Below are 11534 nucleotides of genomic sequence, written 5' to 3' on the forward strand. Positions count from 1 at the left end.
TCATGTCTCGTTTTTTGCACAGATCATCACCACCTCCGATGTGGCACGCGACACGGGTCACTTAGCGGATGCAAATACAAGATGGCCCGAGAGGGGTGGTTGGAAAACATCCTCGGGGTTTCAATGGCTTTGCCTGCGTTCGATGGACACTTTCAAGGATTCCCTCGTCCCCAAAAATCTGAGGGATTTATAGAAGTCGCATTTCAGTTGGGGAAGAATAGCTTGGAGGCCGTTTTGCGTGTGACGCCGCCCTCACATTGGGTTTCTAAGGATTAGAAGAGACTTGAAACTGACGCAGGGCTGCCACGACATTGGAATCTTCGAGATGTGATCCGTGAGCTGAGTCTCCCGAACGAGCAAGAGTTCCTCGACCGGCTTGATGCGTACACCATCTAGCAGCTGGGAAGCATACACCACGTCTCGTGAGAAGAAAGGTACCACTACTCAGCAGCAGTAATCGCTCAGATTGCCGCGAAAAACTGGTTGTGATATATGATTCTTGACCTCGTCTGGCCCAATGCTGTGCCTGCGTACTGCAAATACGTCTCCAGGTCTCATTGAAGGAGCTCCGACCAATCAGTGTGTTAGCGCACGCAACTCCATCTCTGCCTGCGACCCAAGCATACACTTGAGGAAAATAGCCACCGCGAGCTGTGGGCTCGATTGCTGAAACGACTATTCGGGCAAATCATTTACACCGTTCCGCCCGTCCCCTACAGACGGGGTTTGTCATAGGCGGCGGCTTCATCGGTAGGGACGTCCGAGCGTAGGGAAGCCGTGGCAGATGTTGTGTGGACCCAGGCTCTCACGACCAAGGATTTGGGAAGGTTACGTTCAAGCTCATATAGACGACCCGATGCCCATCACTTGCTGTTGCCAAGAGTGAGCCTATGGTGACACGTGCACAGGAAGCAAGGTATCGACTCTTTCACTTCTTCATCGGCCAGGCAAGCAGATTCGAACAGCGAGTACCACGTGCGACAAATGACTGGCATTGTCGCACCACTGCGTCTTGCCCCTGAGGGAAGGATTTCTGCCCAGCCCCGATGGAGGGGGAGAAAAGGAAGGAGGCAGCGGGAAGAGCGATCCATGAACCGGTTTCCGTGTCGCTGGCTTGTGACCGTTCGAAAACAGAGATTGCCCCCGATGCAATAGGACTTGGGGAACAAGGGTGCCTGGCCTCCGTCGACAGGGGATCAAGCCCCTGTTGATAGCCTGGAACGCCGCTTGGGGGTAGGCTCGGTAGGGTGCTCGGGGAGACGGGCCAAGCAGCGCCCGGGAGTCATTGGGTGGCGCTGGAGTGCCGGTGCGGTTGTTGTGCTTTGGGACGCTGCTAATTCTTCTTGTCCAAGAAAGTGCTGACGAATTGGTCATTTCGCGAGCAAAGTTGGCTGCAATCCAGATTGAAGGAGATCGTCATGCGAATGATATAATATTACCGCTATTATCAGAGCGCAGACGGAGATATTTGAATAGCCGAATCTAGAACAATATTCAGACACGGATGCCGGTTTCTGTGTGAATGACTTCGGGATTTGACGATGCCAGACCTCGCTAAGTACTCAATAATACATCAAATCACAATTGCTTGCTGCTTTTACACGGCCATGCCAGGGCTGTGCGGGTGATCATGTCTACGGCCGCCCATCTGCTCCATCTCGTAGCCTTCGCTCCGCGCACTGTCTCCGTCCCGCGCTGCATCGTAGTCGACGGTGATCTCCTTTGTGCGCGTAATGCCGCCCAGGACGCCAGAGCTGGGACTCGTACCGTGACGGCCGTCGAGGATACTCTTGTCGCTGTCGTCATCGAGACCAGACTCGCCCATGTGTTTGCTAACCGAGCCGCGGCGGTTTACAGTGCGGTTCGCTGTCACGACAACAGTGTTGTTGCCGATGCGAGACCTCTTTGTGTTGTCGTCGGTACCGTACGCGTAGTAGCCTCGGGCCGAGGATTTGAGGTCCTTGAAGAAGACGCGGAGAACGGGGATCGAGGCTGCGATGATGGCGATGACGTTCTCGACCTCAACCCAGATGATTACAAGTGAACCGTCGTCTGTTGTATCTAATCAGCTCCTGAAGACTTCATCTTGGGAACAAAAACGCGGGGATAGCTTATACTCACAGTTGAAGTTCGGCCCTCCGACAGAAGGAAGTACAGAGCACTTTATGAAGGCGATAACACCGGCGCTGGGGTAGATCGTCAGTTCCCGACAAGATATTCGACGGGCAGGGGGGGGGGCGTGGATCAGGCGACTCACAAGATGCCAAGACTCATGGCGATGCCCACTCCGAGCTTTTCCTTCAGGTTCAGTTGGAGCCCCCACAGGACTTGCCAAGGGAGGAGAGCGAGCACAATGTCCATGATTCCAGAGTAGGCTGAGGCATCGTCAGCATGCCGCACACACAAGACTACTGAATATAATTTCGACTTACCAGAGGCAAAGATCATGTAATCGGCGTTGATCTTCGCATCCCAGCAGTGACCAGGCAGGGTTGTCTTGTAATTCTTCTGCACAGGGCTGCACCGAGCCCATGTCATGATTACCATGCCGGTGATGGACAGGTTGACGGTGATCATGATGAACCAGATGGCCCATTTCATGCGGCCCTCGACGACACGGAGCAGCGTCAAGGCAAACGATGTCTTGCTCCACGCGATGCCAAACATGGAGGCGTTGCCGCCCAAATTTCCCAAGAGACCGACCGTTTCGAATATGCTGAAGTCGAAATCCGGAGGAAAGGCTGTGAGCTTCTTGCCGAAGCCTAGAGAGACATTCTTGGTGTTGATGCCAACGCTAATAATGAGCATGGACTGAAGAGACCGCCATTAGCGGTGGTGTTCGAGAGGTAACCACTTTTCAAGGCAGAACTCACCCAGGCGCCGATGAGGAAGTAGTCGTCCCACCACAGTCCACGGTGTTTCCAGAATTTGGCGAATAGTCGTAGACCGAGGAAGATGGTAGCGAACGCAACGCAGGTCCACAACGAGGCGTTCATGACCGGGCCATAGTCATCAGGTTTGCCCATGATGGGCGATCCGTGGTCTCTGGGATGCCCCAGAGGTTCTACTCGCAGGCAAGTTTCCGGACAGGCAATCTAGGGTTGACGACCACTTTGGAATGCTGTCGCTTTGTGTCGAGGCTTCCGACGATCAGATGCTGGGCATTTGGGTGGCTCGGGCCAGTCAAGCCAGGGGAACCGTAGAGATCGACACTGTTATGTCCACAAGGCAGAAGGAAAAGGAGAGACAAACGCCAGTGATACGCAGATCGATGGGGATGGGATCGTGTTGATTAAAGCCTGCGCTGGGGTAGCGGGAAAGGATACTCGTCTTTCCACAGGCCATGTAATGGCATGCTGGATCTGGGGCGTGGGCCAAGGGTTGCGGAGGCAGGAAATGCAACCTGATCGTGAGGCACCCCTGCACGCAGGTAGGGATGGGGATAGTCCATCCGATGCAGGCTGTGACAAAGGTCAAGGGATTTGTGACCAGCCAGTGGGATGTCCCCTGTCACAACCCCGAGTTAGGGCCCCTGAAGTGATACAAGGCTTGCCTCGCAGGCTCGGGGAAGAAATACTGCGAGCATTTTACGAGACGCAAAGAGAGTTAGGCACCTTCAGCTTCTGTCGCTTTCGTCGAATGAGGAAAGGGTTGGGTTGCAATGCCATCAAATAGTCGCACTCAACTCACAGTAGAGTTTACGGGGTACTGTCACGGGCGGGCAGCTCGTAAAGGGGTTGCCGCAATGGCCAAGGACGGTTTCTACCGTTCAAGCGGCAGCCAGGGTTCGTTGTTCAAAGTTCCGGCCAAAATTACGATGGAAAGCTGCAGGTCAAACCCCCCGACCAGCTGCAAGCGAGGCGCGTGGACAGGGGTTGTCACATATGCGGCCCATCGCGTGCGGCCAGAGGTCCTCAAAGTAAGGGCGACATGCCTGACGCAAGGGCATTTACTTGCCAGCCGAGAGTTTGCACAGCTAGTCTCCTCCAAGTCAATTTGGGGCAGAATCGAAGCCGGCCAGAAACAGAAGTGATGGACAGTCTCCTGCGCCTCGAACACATCCGGTGCCACAGCTGAGACGTCAAGCTGATGAGGAAGGAAATGATCGCAACCACCACAAGCCATCTTTCGATCACAGCCTTGCCGAGATGTGTCTTTGGGCACAGACTGGGTTCGAGCCTAATCTCGTCCCGTGGTATGGTGGCAACGGCCGAGAAGATTGCCCCGCTGGATGAAGAAAAGGGGACGGCTAATGAGACTACACCGAGCGGGGTGATCAGCCATGCGGGGGGAAGACGGGCAGAAATAGCGTGCGTGTTTGGTCTCATGCACGAGATCCAGGTTCGCTGAAGAAGTGACAAGAATACTGTAGATGTCAGCGGAGCCGGCGGTGCTGCCGACCCCTGATGCCATGCACGCCAGGCAAATGGCAGGGGTACGACTCTTGGCCCCTGCTTTCGTACTGATAAAAAGCCTGAATCGCTGGGCGGGGGGAGCTGGAAGGGGATCAGCCTATGAACTTCTGCTTGAGCACATTCTTGAACAAGGGATTGCTGCTAGTGTGCGCTACGGTCGACCCGGCACCGGGGGCAAAAGTCCCGGGTGCTTTGTCGAGTGCTCTGAGGCGTTCGTGGCGCCACACAGCTCCCAAGGGTCCTTGACGAAACGCGGTCTTCCTTCGTTGCCAGGCAGGGCGGCTTGGCTTCCTGGACGGATCGAAGACTGCCTTTCGGGTTCTGCTGTAGCTTCCGCGTGTTGTGCCGCATTCGAGGCCCATGCTTTGAGGTCCAAGACACCACGAATCTCAAGGTTCCTTTGGTGAAGGCGGGATCCACGCGGAGTTTGCCAGAGCAGTGGCTTACTTAGGCGTGGTGTTGACTCGCGGGCTCCTCGTCTCTACGGGCGTTATGATCGCCCTCGTCTGTTCTTTATTCTATTCAAAGTCGCCAACCATGATTCGCCGGATAACTCCTGGTAATAGGTCATTGTACCTGCTTGAGGGTTTCCAAAGCTTGCAAGGTTCCATGACGATCAATTTTCGATCCGAACCAAGCCTTGGGTTAGTTTAGATGGAAGGATGGCAACTCGTTGCTACCATCTGTGCGTCTGATCGTGTGAGCAATGGGGACAGCGAACAACGCCAGAACACATTAAGTACCTGATGTTGATCAGGCACCCAATGCTGGCGGGTGCTTAACACCACATAGGTATGCCTGAAGGCAAGTCTACAACACTTCACTATGCTTTGTCTTGTTTCTCACGGTATGCTGCGGCAGAACTTCAAAAGCAGCTTCTTCAAGTGCCGCCTCTCCCGGCCTGTTTGGGTACAGTGACCCGGTAGGCGTAATTTCAGTTGTATCGGTGATGCTCTGCCAGCCCTAACGTCCCACTTGGCCTAGCTCCAACCCGGAAGTTCCGCGGAACTCAACAAGCTCCCAAGCCAGCTTTTTTTGAGGCAGGCCAAGGCGCTTTACTGAACATGATTTGCACGCTTGTCCCCCAGGAGGGGGCGCAGCGTAACTACGTAAGAACAATCGGGAGCGTTTTGGGGGGCTGCGCGTTAAGCGATCACAACTCCCTACATCCCACTACTCGCAACTATACCGCACGCGCGAAACCACACGACCAGCGTCGTCTCAACTTCTTCTCCCCTCCGCAAACAGTCATGGAGGTTTTTGTCTTCAACTTCTAACACTGCGTGAAGCAACGGCAATTGCCATGTATTCTACTCGGGAAGCATGAGACGGAAAACCCCGTCATATGTGCATGAGCTATTGCTCGATAGCTCGATTCAGCTTCAGGGATCCTTGAAAAGGTTCCAGACTGTTCCCTACACATCATGCAGAAGCGAGCAAGGATGTATTCTTCAAGCGAGCGAGTCAACACCTCGCTCATCTGTGGCGTAACTTCAGCGACGACCTCGAGGCGAACAGGATTTCAGGGCATCTTTATGCCTCGTGTCTCGCTGTAGTGTGCTGCTTCCTGGTCGCTTACGTGACATTTGGGGACGTGCAGCAGAAATTTATCAGCACAAGCCTTATTGGCTCTTGGAAAGATTTTGACAGCTGCTTGGCTTCAGGGGAGGCTGCATCGTTTTTGGTGTTGCAGTGGTGCGACCCAGCTTCCCGGATCACGCAAACCTTATGCAGGCCCTTGTCCTGTAGTCTGACAAGCTAGGAAGGACATCCATCTAATCTCGAGGCCACGATTTCGGGCCGCAAATTGACCTGCGACAGTTGCCTAAGGATAACGAAGTTCGTGGGATGTTCTACATTCGCATGTCTGTACAGAGCCCAAGACCGTCAAACACAGACGAAGACGGAGCCCGTCCCCACATCATACTGCCACTCTTTCTTTTCTTTGACAACTCCTATGTACTGTCGGCGACATGTTGCAATCGGAAGCAAGTTATTGACTTTGATCTTTGGTCTGCGATACGAGCATGCCATTGGTGACAGATAGTGTGATTCGTACAAGGCGTGTTTCGGAGGCAATACGAAGGTCGGTAGGTTCGCTGTTGTGGCTCTTCTGGCCGACATCGACACGGCAATTTTTCCGTTCGTACCACATTTGCTACCACGAGCGGGCTGTTACCTACCCGAAAGGAAAACAAGGGCCGTTCGTCATCTACCAGACATCCAGAGCACAAGTCACTAAGTCGCGGCGTGCGATATGGGTTCTGCGTATGCAAAACGAATGTGTCTCTCGATGATGTCCATTCCCGACCGTCTGTTGTTAAAAGGGAGTGCCGTACCGCAGCAGAAACGTGATATCACCCTCTAATTTGGGCTCTTTCTCTAACTTTAGCCGTCATGGAGTCCGTTTTGGTCCTTTTGTTCGCCGTCTGCAACTCGCATGGACTGCCAAGTCTTCTCGAAGAGCGACCGGGATTCACTCAGCAGAACGGGTTTATCAAGCTACTGTTGCAAACCCGGCATGCAACCAAGAGTGGCGGAGAAGTTGAAAATGAAGGGAAGCTTTCACTTCCCCCTCCGGTCAATACCTTCAACCTACAGCCTGGGGATCCCGACCATATGGTCAGGCGTACATATACCTGTAACAATCCCAGAGAGAGGGATCATCAACTAATCTATGTGCAGTCCCCATTGGGCTACCCGCACAAGAATCATGGCTCTTCGTCGACGCCACGTCTGATATTATATAGGCTAGCCCTCTTTGCTCCGTGCATCGTATGTTTGACCACGAAGACAACGTCAGCGACAATCGCACAACTGAAATCTCTGGATTGTACAACCCGGCTGCATCCGAATCAATGCTCAACACTTCTCTCAGCTTCAGCTTGTTCGAAACTCCTGCTAAGATTTTCAGCACAGCGATCAATGAGATGATTGTGTTTGCTGGTGCGTTCACAGCCTCATTTTCCCATGAGGATTATTTAGTTTAAGAATAGGATACTCATATGACGTTCTTCTTTGCCTGAACCAGAACCTGTACTATGAACAGTCCCCCGTTGGTGTTATTGGACTCGGGCAGGAGATTCCTGGTGTTTTTAGACTCGGTCTCTTGGACAGGCTCGTTCAGACTGGTCAAATTGACAGCAGGTCGTTCAGCCTTTCACTGACTCACGAAAGCTCGCGAGACCCGGGACTGGTAATCGAAGGCAAGTTCACGAAATTTCAATTGGAGATGCAGGGAACGTAAAAGATCTCATAGGTCACGCAGGTTCTCTCACCCTCGGTGGTATAGATGTCGGAAAGTACTACGGGCCCATGAACCATGTCCGTCTTCTTGAAGATCAAACGCACCAACATTCCACATCGTAAGCCTTCACTAGCTCTAGCCTTGGAGCCGCACTAATTCGATCATGGTCACAGATACTGTGTTTCTCTGGCCAAGCTTCAGATTCTTGTTTCGGACTCGGATTCCATGGTGGATGTTGCCAACGACGATCGTCCGGCGTATTTCAATACCAGAAACAGACTGACGCGGTTTCCTGCCGAGGCCTTCGATGTCATCCTTGGTATTTTTGACCCGTATTCCCTGCCGAAAGCAGGACGTGATGGAGAGGTTCTCTACAGCTTGCCGTGCAGCTTTGATGGAGCCGAGTATATCCGGTTTGGCTTCGGTGGTGCGGGTGACTTTCCAGCTTTCGATATTGACGTCGCCATTGAGGATCTGATCTTGGACCCTGTCACAGATGCTGAGTCCCCAGGCGCATGCCTTCTGGGGATTTCTCGAGGAGATGCAGGTACAGACTTCATTCTCGGAGAGACGTTTCTTGCTGCCGTCACAGGTATCAAATTCTGCCCTCCGATCTATGGCTAGAATGCAGACTAAGGAACAGCAGCCGTGTTTGACGTGGATACGAAGGCTATTTACCTTGCGCCCTATGCTGACTGCGGCACTGACCTGGTTGCTTGGGGACCGGACACCATCGACGAGTGGGCTCATGGTTCGTGTGAACCTCCTCTAGATGATCAAACAGACTGGCAGCCGGCTGAATTTGGCTCCTTGACTGCCTCGCCATCGGACGTTGCTATTCCTACCATTTTCCCGCCCAGCATAGCCGTTTCTTCCGAAGATTCTTGGAATACCTTGTCTGATGCGACTTACGACTTTTCGTCAACCAGCTCTGGCTTTTTGAAGAATTCTGTTTCGCATGATAACTTGACCACCACAATCACTGTCCGAAGAACCAGGAACATTACTGTCAACGAAGCCCCCGATTCAATCCAAGCGGAGCCATCACTCCTTGTTTCCCCCATCGTGCAAGACTCCGAGGTGGCGTTTGAGACGAATGCGCCTGGAATTGTTCGCACAGGACTAATCATTGCAAGTTCGTCTGCAAATTTGGCAGGCCCTGGAGCTGGTGGAGACAAGACCAACAGATTGAGACCGGACGTCTCTTCAGCTGTAGGGGAGGAAGAATTCCGCTGAAGCAAGTTGTGTGAGGCTCGTCGGGGAAGTCAGTCCGATTGTTGCTTGTCGGTGATCTCGGAGTCCCTTGAATTACGGCGTTCTCTTCACCTGGCCTACGGACGCAACATCGGAAGTTTGTAGGCCGCCACTGAGTGACGTGGGTTCTTTGTGGCAGACAAATCGTGTTTGGGAGTGGCGGTGCCGGACATTGCTCCGGGGGCAAGGGAAACCTTCCCTTGCTGACCTGTGAAAACGTCTTTGTAGAGACACTTCGCGTCTTTATCTTAAGCTGGTTTCGTATCCAAATGTCTGTCGCATGATGTCAAAGTGGAGCCTGAATCCTGATTTCTTGATCGCACGTGCGGCGCAATGAATGTGTGTGGCGATGAAGTCATGCAAGACCAAAACTGGCGGCTCCAGGCGGTATGGCACCCATGCCGGACCTTTATTGCGCTCAGTGGTTCCGGGTGCTCCTCTGTTGGTCACCTTGCTGGTCGTTGAGGCCGACATTGTGACCCCAACACCGTTCTTGATTGATGATCTGGGCTTGGAGGGCAGCCGTTGAGGAAGAATATGCCGTAGAGCACATCCCGACCTGTCTCGTATCGGTGTGGGACTCCGAGACTGGCGACTGCTGCCCACGAGGATAGGCGGGTCGTACCATCTGTGTGTTATATCGCAATTTCTTTGATAAGATGCGGATCCGTACAGATTTAGACTCCGGAACCTTGTCCCGGGTCATCTATCAGATTGCATTACCGGATCAGCCACTCCTCTCCGGCTTTGGGTATGTGAACTCAGCGCCAAGGTGGTTGTGCCAACACGATCCTCCTGTAATGTCGGAGTATTCTCTCCAGCCGTGCAGCTCCTTTCCCTGACAGCCTCCAGCTGAACCCAACGATTGCGTCCCGACGTACGTCCTGGAATCCCCTCCTGAGACGGCGGGTGACGACGCTGCTCGCAAAGACCAATTGCAAAGTGAGGTCACAGCTGAGTTGCTATGCGATACTTAATCCTCGGCCGCCGTCCCAGACGTCGCGATGCATGGGGACAGCTAGATACGCATGATCTCAGATGCTCTTTAAAGAAGAGCTGCACTATCCGACCTAATCCGCTACAACACCATCCGTAAAGTTCTCGCACGTCGATTGCCGACCGCCGACCGTCCAGCATGTCTCTTGCATCCAGAGTCGCTCCCAGGATCGTATCCTCCCAACGAACAGGCGCCTTCCTGCGACGATCGAAAGCGTGTCAGGCACGATTTTGCCAAAGCGGCGGCAAAAGAGCGTTCCAGCAGCACGCCGCCCAAGAACTCGCAAAACCCATGAACCCCGAGCCCAGACACAACCCGACCCACGACCAGCCGCCCAAAGACTTCAACGTCGGCCAAAAGACGTTTGCCGACTTTGATCTCAAAGAAAGGGTCTTCATCGTCACGGGCGGATCAAGCGGGCTCGGTCTGGAGCTGGCAGAGGCCGTCAGGGAAGCCGGAGGCATAGGTCCGTGAGCCCGTTACAGCCGTCCCCCCCCCCCCATAACCGCCCACACAATGCTGACACTGCTGTCAAACGTCACAGTCTACTGCCTAGACGTATCTCCGGAGCCCAGCGCCGAGTTCATTGAAGCCCAGAAACGCAGCAGCACGCCGAGCCCGAGCGCCGGCTCGCTGACGTATCGACAGCAAGACGTCGCCGACACGGAGGGCCTCGACCGGCAGATCGCGTCCATCGCCTCGACGCACGCGCGGCTCGACGGCGTCGTGGCGGCGGCGGGGATCCAGCAGATCATGCCGGCGGCCGAGTACACGATCGAGGACCTCAACCGCATCATGGCGGTCAACTACGCAGGCGTCTTCATGACGGCGACGGCGGCGGCGCGGCAGATGTTCAAGCACAAGTGCCACGGCAGCATGGTCTTCATCGCCAGCATGTCCCGGGTCCGTCGCCAACAAGGGTCTCATCTCGCCGGCGTACAACTCGTCCAAGGCCGCCGTGCTGCAGCTCGCGCGCAACCTCGCCATGGAGTGGAGTCCGACGAGGGAGGACGGCAGCGGCGGCATACGCGTCAACTGCATCAGCCCCGGCCACATCTTGACGCCCATGGTGCAGAAGAACTTTGAGGAGGTCCCGGGACTCAGGGAAAAGTGGGAGTCGGAGAACACGATGGGCCGCCTGGCTGAGACGCGCGAGTTTAAGGGGGCTGCCCTGTTCCTGCTCAGCAACGCGAGCAGCTTCATGACGGGCAGCAACCTCATCATGGATGGAGGTCACACGGCGTGGTGATAGAGGTGGCTCGAAGGACCATTGGGAAATGCGTTCCAGTCGCGTTGCTGGCCATCGTAGACGGTGTACCTCAGACTGAGAGTCGGACGAGTTGTATCGATCATGTGTTAAGGATAGAATGAAGCAGACAGCCAAGCCATTGCACTCCATATTTCATCATTGAAAGCCAATATCAGAGGCCTACCCACATGCCAGATCATCACAAGCCGTGCCGCAAGCGTGAAATTTCCTCCTGTAATATGAACTTCAATGCGCTACATGTGGAAGGAAGTGTTGACGGAAAGGTGGTTGGCGATGAGTTCTTGCGAACGCGTTTTACCATCCGCTACTTAGGAGTCTTTCTATACTGTGCAAATTCCTACCTAGCCTGAA

At 54.1% G+C, this 11534-nt stretch overlaps 3 protein-coding genes across 3 annotated transcripts; 2 read left to right on the plus strand and 1 right to left on the minus strand.

Moving 5' to 3' along the window:
- Positions 1–1597: 1597 nt before the first annotated feature.
- Positions 1598–3026, minus strand: VDBG_02938 (conserved hypothetical protein; the record flags this gene model as incomplete). The annotated part of the gene is made up of 5 exons (XM_003006753.1): positions 1598–2052; positions 2122–2186; positions 2258–2375; positions 2433–2811; positions 2874–3026. The coding sequence occupies 5 exons, from the start codon at positions 3024–3026 to the stop codon at positions 1598–1600; spliced, it is 1170 nt and encodes a 389-aa protein (XP_003006799.1).
- Positions 3027–6812: 3786 nt separating this feature from the next.
- On the plus strand, positions 6813–8898 carry VDBG_02939 (predicted protein; the record flags this gene model as incomplete). Its single annotated transcript, XM_003006754.1, has 5 exons — positions 6813–7037; positions 7166–7361; positions 7675–7780; positions 7836–8254; positions 8447–8898. 5 exons carry the CDS (start codon positions 6813–6815, stop codon positions 8896–8898), a joined length of 1398 nt encoding a protein of 465 aa, XP_003006800.1.
- Positions 8899–10051: 1153 nt separating this feature from the next.
- On the plus strand, positions 10052–11162 carry VDBG_02940 (cyclopentanol dehydrogenase; the record flags this gene model as incomplete). The annotated part of the gene is made up of 3 exons (XM_003006755.1): positions 10052–10379; positions 10458–10816; positions 10866–11162. The coding sequence occupies 3 exons, from the start codon at positions 10052–10054 to the stop codon at positions 11160–11162; spliced, it is 984 nt and encodes a 327-aa protein (XP_003006801.1).
- Positions 11163–11534: the final 372 nt, after the last annotated feature.

The sequence above is a fragment of the Verticillium alfalfae genome, genomic scaffold (assembly GCF_000150825.1).
Source record: "Verticillium alfalfae VaMs.102 supercont1.3 genomic scaffold, whole genome shotgun sequence".
In the NCBI taxonomy this organism is placed as follows: domain Eukaryota; kingdom Fungi; phylum Ascomycota; class Sordariomycetes; order Glomerellales; family Plectosphaerellaceae; genus Verticillium; species Verticillium alfalfae.